This window comes from Nipponia nippon, unplaced genomic scaffold (assembly GCF_047370975.1).
Source record: "Nipponia nippon isolate SJK-2023a ecotype South Korea unplaced genomic scaffold, ASM4737097v1 scaffold_3, whole genome shotgun sequence".
NCBI classification, from domain to species: Eukaryota; Metazoa; Chordata; class Aves; order Pelecaniformes; family Threskiornithidae; genus Nipponia; species Nipponia nippon.
Window position 1 is genome coordinate 44768567 of NW_028262347.1, and position 18440 is coordinate 44787006.

Sequence of the window (18440 nt, forward strand, 5' to 3'; positions counted from 1 at the left end):
AATCAAAAGTTAACCAAGCAGTATCACTTAGGCATACATGGGTATGTTTTTCCTCAGCAACATTTATATGAACTTTAGAATGAAATCAAACATGGTCTAACATTTTCATTTACTTACATTGTTTCCCTACACAGTTGTGATATGGTGTCATGTAGAGTTCATCCTGAAATGAATTTTAAGGGTCTCAGTCAATGCCTATCTTTATATTTGCCCTTGTGACATGTTAAATGCATGAATGTGGTCCTTATTTGATGGAGTGAATAGATTTTACCGCTGTCTAGTATCCCACATATTTATCATCTCTCAATGCCATGCTTATCCATTTTTCCACCTTTTGGTGCTTTATATAATTCTTTACAGCACCTCTCTTTCCTCAGGGGAACTATTTTGCTATATTTTACATGTGTTCATACCTATAAAGCTCTTGCTTTTATTAGAAGGGGAAAAAAAAAATTACAGCAATGTACTTGGACAGTAGGTGAATCACTGTGACCTACCCGTTGCTCTGTTTTCTCATGAAGTACTTTTTCCATTGAATCACAGAAACAGATGTTCTAACACCACCATGCAAAATCTTCTTTTATCATCTGTCAGAAAAAGGAAAAGAAGCTGCGCCTTAACATTAGTTGATGGATACTGTACCGGTGTAGTACAAAGTTCACTTTCCATCACAAATAATTAAAAACCTATTTAAGGATGCTGCGTATCCCATCGATCTTAGCTGTTTAACAAGATGTTGTGTCCTGTTCTCTCATTTTATAGCTCCGAGTTCTCCTCCGGAATCTCTCTCCGTAAAACAGTTGTCGGGTGTCACTGTGAAGTTGTCATGGAAACCTCCGCTGGAGCCAAATGGAATTATCCTCTATTACACAGTTTACGTCTGGTAAGATTTTCTGGAAGTAGTTCTGAGGATAAATATTAATCTGTAACCTATCAGGAATGTTAGGTTTTTCTTACACAATGTGTTGATTACACTTTTTTGGAGAACGAATATTCATCCAGCACTTAAAATACTAGCCTTTTGTATATACAAATTCAGATATAATGTAGTAGCTGAAAATTGGAGTATTAAATATTTTGTAAGCATTTTCAACATTTTTCTAAAGGTTTTGTTATGGTAAATGAATTCAAATTTAAATTAAAGTCTGGTGACTATTTTCGTTATATTCTGATTAAGCCTATTGTAAGGCAAGGCAGAAGCCTATGCTAAATTGTCAAGGAGATTTGAAATAGGCTTAAAATAGCGTAATATTGCTTCCTTTTGTAGAAAGTATATAAAGGCAATGTTAAGAGTCTTTGTATGTGCTATCAGTTATGTCTAATGTTTTATTTTGTATTTATTATATTCATAGCAAATGAGTATTTTTAACAGATATTTTTCATTTACTCTGTTATTTGTTTTTCTATCTATCCTTTATTTTTCCCTATTTTTTTTTTTTTTTGCTGTCATCCCCCCGGGATCTTTTTTTGCCTTTAAAAAGGAGTTTTGTCACTTTAAAACATGCAGCTTCTGTCCTATTCTCTGCATAACATAGTTTGGTCTAGTGATGTGGTGTCTCTTCAAAGATCTATGTATAACTTCTACTGGGAGTGAAAAGGTTTTGTCATTGATAACTTCTAATATATTGCATTTATGCTATACCATTTTATTGTCACTACTAAGGTGCAGGAAGCAAATGCTAATGTGCACCTTATGAGATGTGAACCAGATGTGCAAATCAGCAGTGGTTATAAACACACTGCTTATTGAGCTTACATTTATTATTTTGATGTTACTTTACAGTTTTGGGGTAGGGTTTGGCCTCAGTTCCTATTTAATTTTTTTTAAATTATACCTTCTAGTTAAGTTAGTGATACAGTGAACAGGAGCTCTTCTTTTCAGAAAACTTTGATTTGGCTTGTCTTGTTACTTCTACTGTATCGGTAAGGTCTGGTGCTCTTTAACCGCAAAAACCATTAAATTAAAGACTATCCTCTAGTTAGGAAAGAGTTACTTCACGATAAGGATTATGGTTTTGATACAGGCTGTGTTCAGAGAGTTGAGGTTATACAATTTTCATCCTTATATTGCCTTAAAGCTTACTGCTTTTGTTATGGCAAATGAATTAGTAAGAATTATTTTTTAAAAACTGTTAATTGATCCATCCTGCTAAATATTTGAATTAAGCAACCACATAACTTTTTGCAGTAAGCCTTGTACTTTTTCCTTCCATATTCTCCTTGCTCTGTCTTATCTGTCCTTACTGTGCCATATCTAAAATTAGAGAGGCATTAGGTATCATCTTGAGGCAAGGACATTGGAGAAAAACTACCGTTGCCTTCAAAGGGGCCACAACTTCGCTCCTTCCTTGAAGGTTTTTTTGGGGGGAGGCGGGGAGGGGGGAAGGAGGGGAATTTTAAGTATTTAACAGAATTGTCTGTACAATTTCATAAAACGTGTTGCAGGGTGACATTTGACAAGGCAAACTGCCATGCTATAGTTGCTGCTTTTGGGAGGCATTCAATATATTTTTGGGGAGACTGTTAATCCCAGAGCTTCTCAGTAAGGCAGAAGGAGAAACGTTAATACAGATGTTAAATAAATGTTCCTTCTCTTAAATATATTGCAACAGTTATAGAGAATTTGTTAACCTTTCTTTAGTGGATTGGGAACAAGAATCCACAACTACTAGAATAGAAAGGGTAATATCTGTAATGTTTTCATTGTTATTATCTTTCTTGGAATTTGTCACAGGACAAGGTGGTTTGGGGTGCTAGCAGGTAGCAAAGCAACTTTCTGCATGCCTTGGGTCTACAAACTCATACTCCCCGAGTCTGCAATTCTAGAGTAGTAAAGGCATGTTAACAAAATTGCTGAACTTGTATATAGCTATTGTCTCTTGGCATTATCCTGTTCAGCAAATTTTTGTGAGATAATTACTGACTAGATATACTTTGAGGCACAGATTTTCAAGAAAATATGGGACCTCTCTTTGTTAAGTGAAAGTATGCAATTTCTTAGAACCTCTTGTGTCTGGGTTTCTGAAAGATCTCGTTTAAAACTTAATATTATTGTTCTTCATTAAAATTCCTTGGCTTAGCTTATTCTGCTAGGTACTTACTTTCTCATTGTCTGTGAAGACTGCACTCACTTTGATCAGTGTTTTCTTATTATTTTGATTGGAAACTCAGTTTTTTCTAAACAGAAAATCAACTTTTCTTGAAACACCCCAAGCTTTTGTTCTTCTTCCTAATTATGCCTGATAGCGAAACATTTTTTGGCAAATAAGATGTTACAAGAATGCAATTACTCAGAGCAGAAGTGTTTGTAGCACTAAGCTGTGGATTTTCTTCTTACTTAAATTATAACCAGCTACGTTTTTTCAGACTAAGAATATATTGGGCAAAGATCCAAGAAAATATGTCTTTTCTTTGTATTGAATTTGATAACTGCAGCTGCAACCTTTTGTATCTCTTTACTGACTATTCAAAATGTCAGAACTTTGGGAAAAATGTAAGTGTTGTTAACTTTCTCTGTTACCAAGAGCGTTTCCCATGTCAAGAGACATTCCACTCAAAATGTCAAAGGGATAGGGAGAATTTAATTTTTTTCATTCTCATACATTTTCTCATTCCAATTGTTTGTTTATGTACCTTTATTTCAGGAGTATCAGATGGTGGTCTTTGCTAATGGGACATTCATTCATTTATCTAAGGATGAAAATCAGCCCATCTAATAATTTTGAATCAGCCTTTCCCCTTTTTTTTAGAATTAGAACTCATTCTCTCGTTTGTGAAGAGCTCCACAGTGACTTCTGGAGCAAGATATTCGGTTTTACTTGTCAAATTATCATCCCTGTTTGAAATCCCATTAAAGACACAGGGCACCCACTCGCACAGAAATCTTTGCAGGAACTGAATTTTAGCTAGCTTTTTTCCCTGCTATTTTTTTCATAAAAGATTAAATTAATTTAATGAGGAATAGCAGACTTTTTGAATTGAAGTTAGTTAATTCTGTATCTTATTTTACTTTCTGATAATCATTTCATACCTATGCTAATACCAGCGTTTTATTAATGTTACATCTTACAGTCTTTCTAGGCGGGTTTTGACCTGACTAGAGTTCCATTCTGATCCCCTGCTACATTCCACCAGAATTAACTCAGCACCAGCTAATTCCTGTTCCATATCATCTTCTATTATTCCATTTATAACTTCAGCCTTCTGACCAATTTCACAGAGTCACAGTAGGGCATGCTCCCTGCTATAATCTTTTTATATTTCGCTATTCCTGTCCAGGGAGACAGTTTAGTTATGCCCTACTGTGTCCTTCCCAAGGGTACCACATAACCATTCAATAGCAGTTACTAGATGGACATGCTCCTCCTTGATATTCCATATAATCATTGTCTTTGCTGATCTAATTTACAAATATATTTCTGTGTTTTTTTTTTTAAGCACAATTAAGAGCCCTATTGTGATGCAACAGTACAAAAGTGAGCTTTTCAACATAAAAGACAAAAGTTGTCCCAGTCTTTTTTCAAAGCTTAAAATATTTGTATTTACCACAATATTGCCTTTTTCAATTTTATATCATATGCCATAGTTGTATACGTACAGAAATGGTGTGTATATATCATTAATAAAATACTTTTCCTTTAGGAATAAAATGTCAAAAAGGAGTGTTAATGTAACAGAAACATCACTGGAGTTCACAGACCTGGAAAATAACTATGAGTATAGTGCTTACCTAACAGCAAGTACAAGATTTGGAGATGGCAACATAAAAAGTGATACTATAACATTCAGAACTTCTGAAGGAGGTAAGCTTATATATAGTATGAATCTTTAATTTCATTCAGCCTTAAATTTCTGTCAGTCTTATTTAAGTTAATAAAGCTACTGAAGTAGAAGTGTCATTTGACTGGTCAAGAAGAGACATGCTACCTGTCTGTGTGTGTCTCTGTGTTTGTACACATATCTATGGCTCTATAAAATTATGATGGGTATTTCTGTTAATTTACTGAGCAAAACTTCGCATTTCCCTTCAAGACAGGTAAGATTAAAATAATTTAATTTTAAATTTTGGAATAAATCAAATTAATTTTATAATATATTTTAATAGCTCTTTTCTTTATCTTGCTGTGACACAACTTCTGATAGGGAAAATACTCTTTAGAGTCTCTCTCACAAGTCTGAAATGGTTTTAATTTGCAAATGAAATCTGTAAGTGTACAGCGGTTTGTTTATTCTATTTTAATGATTTTATACTTTCAACATGGTAGCTGACTTTTATAAATCATCATGCTATATACTGTGCTTTGAAAGTCATTCAGTTTAATTATTTTTTCTGGTTTTCCCATGAATTATATCGCTACAATCTATTCCAAAATGGATATTATGCAGGCATATTTCAGAATCATCCTGCATAGATAAACTGGCTTCCCAACACACAGTCACTGGCAGGATTAGCATCTATCCAAGCCATCCCTCAAAAGACTGTCTAAGTCATCAGGCTGTAGGTATTCCCAGTCTTTGCTTTTGAAGCTGTTATGGAAACATGAACTAACTTTTTAGGGCAGGATTTTTAGGAACTGATCCTGGAGTTCCCCCTCCCATTAATATTTTAGTATCTTATACAAACTAGAACAGCACAAAGCAAGAGAGATTATAAGATAACTTACAGTGTTCAGTACTCTACTGCATGTTGTGTTGAGCACTTTCTTGGATGGCAAGAAATATGGATTTAAATTCTCTTAAGCTGACTTAAGGAACTGAATTTTAGTCTCCTACATCACTGTGCTACTGAGAAGGACCATATGCTGCTATTCTTTACAGGACAGGAGGAGAGACTAATTGAAGATGATTTATAGAGTCCTTCCTGCATGTTTAATAGGCTGAGGAAAGAGGGAAAAACAGAAACGATCATACTGTCCAAGCTTAAGTATCTGGTTTACCTACATGAGTTAAGAGCCTAAATTCAGTTTATAATCAGCAAAGAGAGAACAAGGCTTTTAATGTAGGTTTTCTGAAACAACTCCTTTTTTTTTCCTGTTAACTATATATGGAGCATAGAGGCCTAACTCGGTCAACTTCCCTGTCTGCAAATTACACTTTCCATGTACCCAAACCAGTAAGTACAGGGCAAATTCTATAAGAAAAGAGCATCTGTTTACAAATGCAGCTAAATACAAATATGTCTGAAAAAATAGGGTTTAAAAAATTTATTTATATCTACTATTTTATTTCATTGTTTCCAGAAGAAGTTTTTATACCATAATCAGAAATACATTTAATCTGACATAGGATGTTGTCAAATCTGTAGTGGATGTTTCTTGGGCACTAAAATGTACAAAACCTTGAGTTAGGTATGCTAAAAATGAATATTTTTCCAGCACCAAGTGATCCACCAAAAGATGTTGTGTACAGAAACCTTACTTCCACATCAATAATGCTGTTCTGGTCTCCTCCTCAAAAGCCTAATGGAAATATACTGTACTACTCAGTTTATTTCAAAAATAATTCAGGAATATTCATACAGGTAAGCTTATTTTTATATTCTTCTTTTGTAGAATTCAATAAAGTGTTGTAATAATCCATTAAAAATTAAATCAATTTTATATAGTTGTCAGTATATTGTTTTTTCATATTTCCTTTATCACAAGGCAGTTTTTTAACTTACAAAGACGGAAGCACATCTTGTAATCGTGTGTTGCATTGTGCATCTCATTGGCCATTCATATCTTGAAGCATTAAAGCAAATAGGTTTTGTGTAATATTCCATATTGCAAAGTTTATATGTACATATACACACACACACACATACATGTAATACATATATATGCACAATATAAGTACATAGATAAACACAAGACCCATTACATTCATTGCACATCCTTAAGACTGTTTATCTTAGTCTAGTCTATCAATTTGAATAAATTTCTGTAACAGTTCTGTTTTTACTTTTTAATGCATGTTTGTACATCTTCTGAAAATAAGAAGATAATGTCAAAGTAGTGAATGCATTATTATTTCATATTTTTGTTACTCTTAAAAGGAAATTACTGTTTAGTATATTGAAACAAAGATATTGAGGTTCCTAAGCTAAAGCATAAAAGACAAATAAAATGTTATTTATAATTTTTTGGTGATACATACATTTCCATGTAGGTTTTTTTTGTTGCTACTTTCATCCTTAATTCTGCACCACATTTATTAATTGTATACATAGTTTTTCTGTTCTCCTTTGTAAGAATATATTATGATACAGAAATATAATAAGAAGAAATAAGCTTCCTTTACAGGTTTTTGGTTACAAGCTTTACACATGTGGAAGAAAAGAAAGAAATATAAATTAATGAAGAAACTAATGCATGAAAAATTACCTCTACTGCATAACTTTATGCTCAAGATATGTCTAGTGTGAGGTATGCATGTGTTTGAGGATAACTAGAAAAAAATATTCACAAATTTTACAAATACCTGTGACTGAATAATTGCTGACATACTTCAGTGTATACAATTCTCTGACTTCTGTGAAGCTGTGTGGTTGCCAGGCTCTGTCTGCATAGTTTCAGATGCAAGCAGGACCATGCCATGAATTCACATTCTGATGAGATTAAAATCAGGGCTACAGTTCAGAGCTTCAGCCTCTGCTTGCTTGCACTGCTATACCAACAGCATTTTTCTTTGCCTAACAAATCCCTGGAGAAATGTTTACACCAGTGCATTACCTAAACTAGCCCATCCTATGAAGAGTGTCTACGTTTGTCTAATTCTTGGACAACTCAAGCAATTTTGGAGGAGGACTATGGACTCGAGCTATTCCTGCCTTTAGGAAGGTGGAACTCCGCAGAGAACGAGTAAGGTGAAACTGGTACACTGAGAGCTGTAATCCCTGTGGATGTGCCCAGGACTCTGGAAATGAAGGAGCAAGATAGGGAAGATGAAGCAGAGTAGCACTGGCCCAGCAAGGTGAGGGTCCAGTTTCATTATCATGCGATGTGGTTGGGCAAGGACAGGGTGGTGGCATGGGTGAAAGTTACCGCTGCTTTGGCATATTATGTGGTGGATGGCAGAAAAGCGCTGACAGTAGCTCCAGTTCTAGGTGTGGAAACTACCGTTTTCACCCTTTCAGCTTTGAAATTTAACCCATCCCTCTGCAGAAAGCTATGAGAAGACAAGTTTCAGCTGCTGTTGCATCTGTCTCTTATGGCCATGGGACATCACCATTAATCTCTCAAATCATGATCCACTCCTTATCTATCTGCTTCCCTTAACTCCCTCTGCCCTTCACATGCCTCTCTGTTCACTATTTGGCATGGCAACTACCGTATCTACGTTGCAGTCCTGTTCTTTACCTTGGCATTCCTGTACGTGCAAGACAGATTTCAAACAGGAGAAAAAACCAACTCTCCCCTGCTCCCTTCTGTCAGATATTTTATATTACTCTTTTTACAACAGAGAAATGCATGTGTGAAAGCCAGCCTGATATGTATATGTATATTATATATATGACATATACAGACAGTTGTAAGCTGTATCAGTGTATGCACACATACAGCTTACAACTATCTGTAACTTAAAAGTATAACCATATAGTTGCAGGGTCTGTTGGTAAGTTTTGTATTGCACACATTTGGAAATAAATAATCCTTGGTTGGATGCTTCTGCATCTAGGTCACCATTCTGCTTATGTTTATCCAAACTGTATTTTCAGTTTGGGAAATGATATAGGAGAACTAAAAAAGTAGATGATCTTTTCACATTTCTAGAAACCCCACCTGCTCAGACACTGCTGTAGGCAGCCATTCTCTGCCAGTCTTTCATCTGCTGCTTTGTCAGGACATAACAACAGAGGTCCAAGTCTTAGATGCCTGAAAAACTGTCCCAGCTGAAGTATCTCAAGCAAATTAACATCTCCCAATGCTGTCGTAATCTGAAATAGATGTAAAAGTCATACTAAAACTACTACTATTCTGTTGTCTCAAGTTCTCACTTCTCCTCACATGTTCTCAAACTCCTTAGGCATATTAAAGGCCAATGAGTATAAAGCACTGATTACAAACAGCAGTGTTAAAAACAGGAAATCAGTAGCTGCAGAGTAAAGCATTTTGTTTAGGGGGAAAAAAGCAAAAGACCTGAGATAAAGGATGCAGTTTACTCCTTGACATGATGCAGAAACTTGCAGGAAAAATAGTTTTCCTTTAAAAAGAAAAAAACCCAAAAGTTACGTACCTTCATAGGGCAGAAAAATAATGTATAGTTTCTTTGCTTTGCAGGTCTACATGAAAAATCACACTGCGGCTGTCCAGTCAGAAGGCCTGCGATGCTCAGACCTAGGATTCATAACCAGAACAGCAGAAGGAAAAATTTAGTGATGGAGATTAGATTTGAGGATTTTGGTATAGGAGTGGGCTGTTTCTATGGGGATGCTGACAGGCTGTAAAAGAAAAAGTGTCAGAGAGGGAGCAGTGACTGGTAGCCAAATAGAAGAAACCATCACTTGCATGAGGCTAGGTTGAAGTCCAGCTTTGTCTTTCATCTTCTGCTACCACAGGTCTAGGGAACATGCTGCTTTTTGGTTTATGTTCACTACTACCGCCTCAGTGCGGTAAAGATGGGACATATTCTGACCAAGAACTTCCCACACAGATGACATGGCACTGTACCTCTTGTGCACATCACTTCTCTGTGATGCTGCTGAATTCCTACAGTTCAAGCTTTCACTATTTGCAATAGCAGCTTTGCAAATTTTTCTCTGTGGTTTCCTTACATGATGATTGAAGCAATCATACTGCCCACGTTCTCAGTCTTATCGAGGAAAGAAATCAAAGAATCTATGGAAGTAATTGTCTCATTGCTAAATACTGATCTATAAGAAATATCATGGACTTCAATAAACTCTTTTATTCAATTTCTCTATACTTGTGTTTTGATTAGCGAGAAAGTGGGAAAGGTGCTAATTACAAATATAAATTTATACTTGGAGAAAGTTCTCCAGTGTAGGAATTTCAGTACAGATGACAACTGTCCTGCTCTGCCAAACCAGACAGGGGCACCAGGAGCTAAGTAGAGAAGAAAAGGCCACCGCCCTTCTAGAGACTGAACATTAGACCCCAAATCATCCAACCCCTGTACTTCAAGCCAACCTAAGTGAACATGACTGGATACAGTTCAGAGTGAAATTCGGCTTGGTCTGCCGTCGGGATGCAGACAAGGGATGAAAGCAATGTGCTATATTAACTTAACAATCAAACATTTTTTTTTCACCAGTATGACCAAAATAAGGATAAAAGGGGAACTTCCCTAAAATACACTGCAAATTTTTTAAAAGATGGCCTCAGAATGGTACAGCACACAAAAAGGAAATATCTTCAGTTAGATTGGTACTTGGAACAGTGTGCATTACGCTCCTTGAGGAATGGCTTGGATTAGCCCTCAGTGTCACCACTCTCGCCTGATTGCCAGAGTCAAGCATGTGAGACTCTAACTCAAAACAACAGTGCAAGGCAATGAACCTAAAGAAGGAAACAGAACCGGGGGGGAAAAAGATTAACAGTGAAGAACAGCAGCGCTGTGTTGTCTGTATGCAACTAATTACAGCTTTATGCCACTGGAAATTTCTGCTGCTTCCTGGGGTGAAGAAGATACTACTTTCTGCTGACACTTTCATGGCCTGTGTGTATTGCTTACACTTAGCTGCTTTTAATAATCTGATACTTTGCTATGTCAAAACTTCTTTCATGTATGGATGAAGAAGGGGACAGAAGGAATAATTTCTTCAGCTGTAGCCAAAGATCCTAAGCTGTTTGCTTTCATCTGCAGCCACAGTTAATTGTAAAACTTCCTATAGTATTCTATCCCCAGGGTACAATTAGTACAAGTTTCATCTTTTCTCAGTTTGTACCCACACAGTTCTTCCTGCTCACCCTTACTCTTAATTATGTGTTCATTCTTTTCTAATATTTTGTCATATCAGAAGTTTGAGGTAGTCCCCAGTCCTTGGGCTCCTCATCGTAAGGGCGCTACCTCTTAAAACAGTTTTTGTTGAACCAGTAAAAAGCCTGTTACAGAGTTCCCGTTGGTTCACTGAGTCCTTAACTGCCAGACAGCTGACTAAATTGTAAAGGTATGCTTTTTAAACTGAGTTGGATTTTCAGCTGTTCATACCAATAAACTCCCATTAAATCTAGAATCAAAACTTGATGTGGTACCTTTGACATTTTTACCTTGAAAACTCAGAGAATTATTTAAGGTCCTTTTTTTTGTCTTCTCATTAGATATTATCAATTAAAATTATTATTAATTACAATATCTAATAACCATAACAACAGGAGGATAGTAGAATGATGCTTCTGTGTCAGAAGGTATTTTCTGTCATACTGTGCTTCAGCATCACAAAGTTTAATTAAATACCTTAGAATTCGATCCTCTATTTCTTGTATCTTACCCTACCCAAGTGTAAAGCAAAGCTCTTCGCAGCCTTTTTCAGTTAGTTATGTGAAGATAGTGTGAGCTTCCATCTACGTTTAGAAGAAAGGCATATATTAAGGTGAATTTCTTAGTATTTTGACTGATGTTGACTTAACCTAATCTTTCAGACAAACCTAACAGTGTGCTTTAAGTCTGTTAATAGGAGCGGATATAGAAATTTATACCACCAATTTGTGCAGCTTCTGTTCTGCATTCAAAATAAAGGCTTACACTTTCATTGCCAAACGAACTGTTTACTTATTTATGTTATGTGAGCACTAGTGACTGTAGGCAAAACTAGGTCTTCAGATATTGGTATATAAATCTCAGGGGAATGAATGAGAGTATCACCTATTGTTTTCTGCAGAAGTAAAATAATTTTGCCTGTACAAAAAAATTGGTCAAGTGTTACATTAGATACATAAATTGATACATATTGGTGACAGGCATCAAGATTGCATACTGAACTATCAATTTGCACAGTACTGACTCAACTGTTTGGTAGAGCATATCATAGTGACTTCTTCAGTAGGAACTTTCCTCAAGAGAAATATAACCCATTTTTTAGTATGCGGTTTTAGTATGCCTGTGTTTGTATGTGGTAGTTCTGAATTTACATATGCAAACATTACATTCCCCTTCCTCCTGTTTTAGTATGTCTGCTATCACAGTCTCTCTCTTTTAGGAAAGCATTTAAAGCCATCTTTGGTCTTAAGGAGCTGGAGGGTGCAAATAAGATGTAACACCAAAAATTGTGGGCAGGCCAAATAACTGGAATGTGTACTAGGCAACTCATCAGGGGTTTGGGCAAAATCCAGCTCCCTCTGAAAATGTTGCTATGTAGAAAATTGAGGAGGACTTCTTTGTTCCTGAGAAGTGCTGCCCATGCCATCTGCTCAACGGGGCAGTGTGACTGCTGGAGAGGAATGATACTGACTCTTTGAATCAGGAGAAAAGCTTTGACTTCCTACCTAATGCTGGAGCTGAATATGCTTATGTGGTACATGACCTCTCAACAGTTTTCAAATCATGAACCAAACTGCTTTGGAACATCTAAGTTAGGTTCCCATGAAGCACTGGGTGATGTGACACATTCAGTTATGTGGTATAGCTGACCTTACATAAGTAATTGGATTGGTTTTTTTTCTTTTCAGTTTCCAAAATGGTTCATTCCAAACAGGAATTGCCTCCTCAGAGGGGCTGATCTAGAGCATTAACCTATTGCAACAATCACAGTTTTAGTGGAATTTGTTATATAGTTCAAAACAAAGTGGGTCTTGGTTCTGGTGCAATCCTTTTGTTAGCAAGTAACTGCACAAGGAAAAGAAATTCTGTCAGTTCCTTCAGTTCAATGCAATCCACTGGGTGTAGATGTTTGCATGACAACTAATGGCATGTTTTTAATGGAAAGGACAACTAACAAAAGGAACAGTTTATCAAGTGTTGCGGTGAGATCTCTGCCACTGGAAGATTTTAATTCAAAATCAGACAATTTTCTGTAAGATCTACTCATAAAAATGGAATAAAGTGAGAGAAGTCCTTTGATTTGCTTCATACAGATCAGGCGAGTCAATCACATGTGTGATCATGTAATCTATGAACAATTAGCAGATGATACTTTTTTGTCATTTTCTTATGCAATATGCATAAACACATTGCAATATTATAGATTTAATGTGTTCTAAAAAAGGTCGATTGGCATTCAACAAATACAAACAACAGGAGGAGTCAATTAGGTACTCTGTAGTACTTACAAGGAGTAACAACAGATGTCAAACAATAAATTACTTGAGTATTTCAGTAAAAATCAGGACTCATTAGGAGTCAAAGTGTAGGTTTATGTCTCCTGAACACCATGGTGAATCATATCTGCTGTTGGTGGTGATGGCTAAATGGGAGGCTAGGAAGAGAAATCAATGAATAAACAACATTTTCAATGACAACACTTTTTTTTTTCCTTTAGAATTTCACAAGTTATGGTAATGACAGCGATGTGAGTATGTCCCAGTCTGCAGTTCTGGATGACTTGGCAAAATACAGCCATTATACTCTATGGTTAACTGCAAGCACAGCTTTTGGAGATGGAAACAAAACCAGTGAAATAATACATGTGTATACAGATCAGGATAGTAAGTTAATAACTTTTTAAATGAGCAGTGTATATCGGTGCTTCCTTTCATTAAAGAAAAAGACATTTTGATCTGAGTCTTTGCTTTGTAATATTAAGAACGTAGTTCACAAGCTTCTTCTTGGGATACAAGCGATGAAAATATTGTCTTAAACCATCATTAAGACTCTTTTGTTAAACAAATTTAACATAGATGATTATTCATATATGCTTTCTAAATATTTTGCTTTTGATAGTGAAACATAAATGATTTTTACAAGTTGTACAAAATATTACAAATGAGATTTACAGACTCATACTTTCGGCATTTATTTCTGTTTTGATTTTGGATGCTTTATTACTGTAATCCATGCGTTTATTTTTTGCTTATTATCTTTCATAGTCCCAGATGGTTCTGTTCAAAATCTGGTTTATCAAAACATTTCCTCATCTTCTGTAAATGTAAGCTGGCTTCCACCATCCCAGCCAAATGGCTTAGTCTTCTTTCACATTTCTCTAAGTTTGTTGCAACTGGGAACCAATAAGATATTGTCTTTCCCTACTTACAACACAAGCATCATTTTTGACAATCTGGAGAAATATACTGATTACATTCTGAAAATCACACCAGCCACTGATAAAGGATCTTCTGAACTGCATGCTCTAAGTCTGCATATAAGAACTGATGAAGATGGTAAGATATTTTATTCATTCCTAAGGAAATGTAGAAAAAAACCCAGCTTTCTAAAAGCTATTGTTTATTTATGTTTATTTTTCTCATGTTACTTAAGGCTTTTTTGTTATACAATGACAAAAACAACTGCTACCCATTTCTGTATTGAGACCATGAAATAGAATTTTCCACTCAGAGCACAACTTTAACTGATAGCTGAAAGACATTTTTCATTGTAACTCATATTTTTCTGAGGTTATCCTTGTTTTTCTCTTTCTTATTTCTTCATGTAGTCCCAGAATCAGCACCTATAATCAAAACATTTTCAAATCTCTCAACTACCTCAGTTATGCTTTCATGGGACCCTCCTGTTAAGCCAAGTGGTATTATAATAAGTTATGATTTAAATTTATTTGGGCCAGAAAGGAATAACTCATTCTCTACCACCAATAATTTTATCATCTTGGAAGACCTTCTACCGTTCACATTATACAGTATTTATGCAGCTGCAAGAACAATAAAAGGAGCTGGTCCATCTGCTGTGCTTCAGTTCTACACAGATGAGTCAGGTGAGCAAATTCAATTGTAACCAACTTGAAATTTTGGCCCTATGTTATTGCATCCATCTTAGGGCTGAACATCAGACCCAGAGAGAGTTGAGATGGAGGATTCATCTTCCATTGGTCTGTGCATGAAGAGCTTTCAGAAGAAGGAAACACTACAAGGGAAGTATTTTCTGAGTTCTCCTTCTCTTGCCACAGTGTGCCAGAGGAGGTCACATTCTGCATAGGATTACAAAAATAACTCCAACGAGAAATGTTTTTTGCCTTTGGAATGTTTCAGTTTGCCAAATATCAGGGATTTTAAAGCAAGCAACAGTACGTTTCTCTTCATCCTCCCATGTAACTGAAAAATGATAAAACATGGAAATATTTCTGACACATTCTTACAGGTCTCCTTTACATGGAGACCTACACCTACATGGTAAATGATGTATCTTTTAAATATATATTGAGTTGGGCTTAATATAAGATGTAGGAAACAGGGTACATCACATTCCAACAATATATGTAATATGACTCTTGTTAAATGCCTTAGTTCTGGCAAGGGGGATGTTTAAGTGATGAATAGATTTCTTAGATCTCTGAGAAGATCCCTTGCTGACTAAACATGTATTCTCAATTAATTGAATTTGCTTCATGCCAAAAAGAAATATTCAAATAGCAATGAAGTACAGTTTTCATGAGTTCAGATACAAATGATAACAAGTGTACATGTGTTCTCCTGCTTCTCTAAAGTGTTAGGTTTTGCCTGGATTATTTGTCATTTGGAACTCAAGAGCATTTCTCTTTTGCAGTGCCATTAGCTCCACCCCAGAACTTGACCATTACCAACTACACTGCAGATTCTGTGTGGCTAAAATGGGATCCAAGTCCCCAGCCAAATGGTGTTATTATGAGATATAATTTTAAGATTTATCAAAACAACACTGAAAAACTATTTTATCAGGTATGTGTATAATTAACAGTCTTTAATTTTTTTAAATACTTTTTTCATGCTTTAGGAACAAAAGATATGACAAATATTTTAAATGTCTGTTATGCTCCTATAATTATGAAGCTCCTCTAAATTCGTGTTTGTTAAGACAGTTTACTTTCCATTCCAACATGCCTGCAATTCAATTTTTAAAATTAGAGAAAAAATGATTAGATCTTAATTTGCTTTGAGCATCTAATATTTCATTAATGATAAGCTTTATTAATCTTTAGTTCATATTTCAGTGTAAGTTTGATGTTAGAAAATGACAGAAGTGACTTGTGGCTACTTTTGTTTAGCTATTTAGTATCTGTGGACTTTCAAGATTCAAAAAGAAAGAAAGGAAGAAAGAAGGTTTGCATTTCTTTATTTTGACAGAATAACTGAATTAGTTTTAACTTAAATAGATGCTATAAAATTCTATATAGAAATTAATCAAGGCATTTACATGTGCTTTAACCTGGTTGTTTGGATGACATCAAGAAATGCACTGTGAACTGTAAGGGCAGCAAGCTGAGGCCAGGATTGCATCTCAGGCTTAGAAACTATATAGTGAGTTCTGTTGGCCCAAGACACTTGTACAAGCTGCAGGGAAAAGGCATTGCTGCAGTGAGCTATGAGTTTAAAACATGCAGTGTAAGTTGTGGGACTGTGAGGAGCTTAATTACTCCAACTCCCTCAGCAATATAGTCCTTATTTCAGAGACTTAGCATGCAAGGAAAGTGCTTGTGCTGTTGTTAAGCGTATGCATTGCAGAATTCAGTGCCCATGAGGTGGCCTACTGTGGTAACCCATATGCAGTCTGCTGTTACTCCCCATTGTGGAATGAAGTGTTGGCATCACCCCAGTTTCTTCCATCATCCTTGGAAGAGGGGAAGCACAATGCACATACAGAAGAGGAACAGTGTTTTCTACAGGCAGCTGCCTTTGGAAACACATTCTTTGGGTGCTCATGGAGGCCACCAAAAATTATTCCTCACTGTCCGTCTCAGACAGACTCAAACTCAATGAGACTACAGAAACTGGCCAGAGCACCTGAATGTCCTCAACATTTGCACAAAATATGCCTTGCATGTTCTGTGAAAAATAGCTACCAGGAACTGAACTGTGGTTTTTAGCTTTTTTTGGAAGCTCTTCATCAGTCTGTGTGTCTGGCTCAGGTAGAGTAAAAGAAATGAGAAGCTATGACCCATGACCTCTTCAGCTGCAGAGGTGTAGTAAGGAAGTAGAAGGTGAGAGGGGGTTGATGTGGCAGTGTGGAGGTGACAAGAGTTTACAGTATTGGTAAAAGAAGGCATATGTGGAGTTAATCTGTTCTAAAAACGCTATGGTAATTATGATACCATCCTTCAGCATATCTCCCTCACAAGTCACAGTGAAAGAGGGAGAGGAGAAAGGAAAGGAAGAATTTGACCCTGCATTCTTTTTTGTTGAGCTCAGGGATTACTTTCACTGAAAGCTACTCAGAGTAGAAGAGGCAAGACTATGGCTCTAAATCTTCTGTTCATTTCAGTGGGTTCAAGGTGAGGCCCACAATGTTTACACAGATTAATTGCATACTAATAATTTTTCCTTCCTTAAGAACATTTCAGGTTCAAACCATGAAGCAAACCTTGTTGGATTAGAACCATTCAGCCCCTATTTTATCAGTGTCTCTGCATTTACCAAGCTTGGGAATGGCAATCAGTTCAGTAATGCTGTCCAGTTTACAACGATGGAATCAGGTTAGATGTAACGACTTCTAAGCTGCAGTTCTGTTTATGTATATTTTCCTTGTATGGCTGAACAACAGTCTTCCTCTTCTCTCCAAAGAAAACGTAACATAACACTATCTCATCATTGTCTTCTGCCTGTGTAACGCTGATTCACATTCCTATTGTACCGGATAGGCTGGGTTTGAAGTTTGAGGTCGGAAGTGTAGAATTAGAAATGTCCTCATCTGAAATGAGAGGCTTATATGGCTACTATAAATCTTTTAATAGCATCACAGATAAAGGGAGGAAAATTAGATAGATATCAGTCTTTGCAGATCAAAGCGATAATTCGGATCCCTGTGAAAATAACTGAAACTTCAGCAGTATCAAAAGCAGCTGGACAAAAGATTGGCAAATGAACTGGAAATTGTATTAAACGAATACAAATTTTTAACATTTTTTATAATTTATTTTAGGAAGGGAAGCTGGCCACTAATTAAATATCCTAATTTGTTAGACCTTACTCTTCCTGACGACTGGGGAGGACTATGCAATATAGCTGGCTTATGTACAGTTTTGTCTTGTGCCTTCTACATGTCTTTTGAAGGTGCAGGTTGTTTCAAAATGAAAAATTGTATCATGTGAAAGTGAATATTCAACATTCACTAAAGAGAGCCTGGGAGCTCTGCGAGTTTGTGAAACTGGCCTTTGTGCAAAACTGTAGCTCCTTTGCCAGGTCAGAGCAATCCCCAGGCTCATGTACTTTATAAGACCTGTCAGTGCCAGGAGACTAGCATGGGTTAGGGGGCTGTGTCTGAACTCACAGCTTCCTTTATACTGACAGCAAAGAGAGCAGACAAGGTATCAAAAGATCGCATATGGTAACTACAGTTTCTCAAGACCACATGTCCAGTGAAATATTCTTTCCAGAGCTGATAAAACAGGATCTCTGGGAAAAATTATGCTGTTTATTGTA

General features: G+C 36.2%; 1 protein-coding gene across 2 annotated transcripts in view; it reads left to right on the plus strand.

Moving 5' to 3' along the window:
• The window catches only part of PTPRQ (protein tyrosine phosphatase receptor type Q), a 143572-nt gene that overhangs the window by 64147 nt on the left and 60985 nt on the right, over positions 1-18440 (plus strand). For both annotated transcript variants that reach the window (XM_087765815.1, XM_087765814.1), the window contains exons 34-41: positions 763-883; positions 4642-4802; positions 6375-6520; positions 13418-13583; positions 13965-14255; positions 14528-14803; positions 15592-15743; positions 17353-17494. In XM_087765815.1, coding sequence (XP_087621941.1) covers positions 763-883; positions 4642-4802; positions 6375-6520; positions 13418-13583; positions 13965-14255; positions 14528-14803; positions 15592-15743; positions 17353-17494 — 1455 coding nt within the window. The remainder of the gene's footprint in view (positions 1-762; positions 884-4641; positions 4803-6374; positions 6521-13417; positions 13584-13964; positions 14256-14527; positions 14804-15591; positions 15744-17352; positions 17495-18440) is intronic.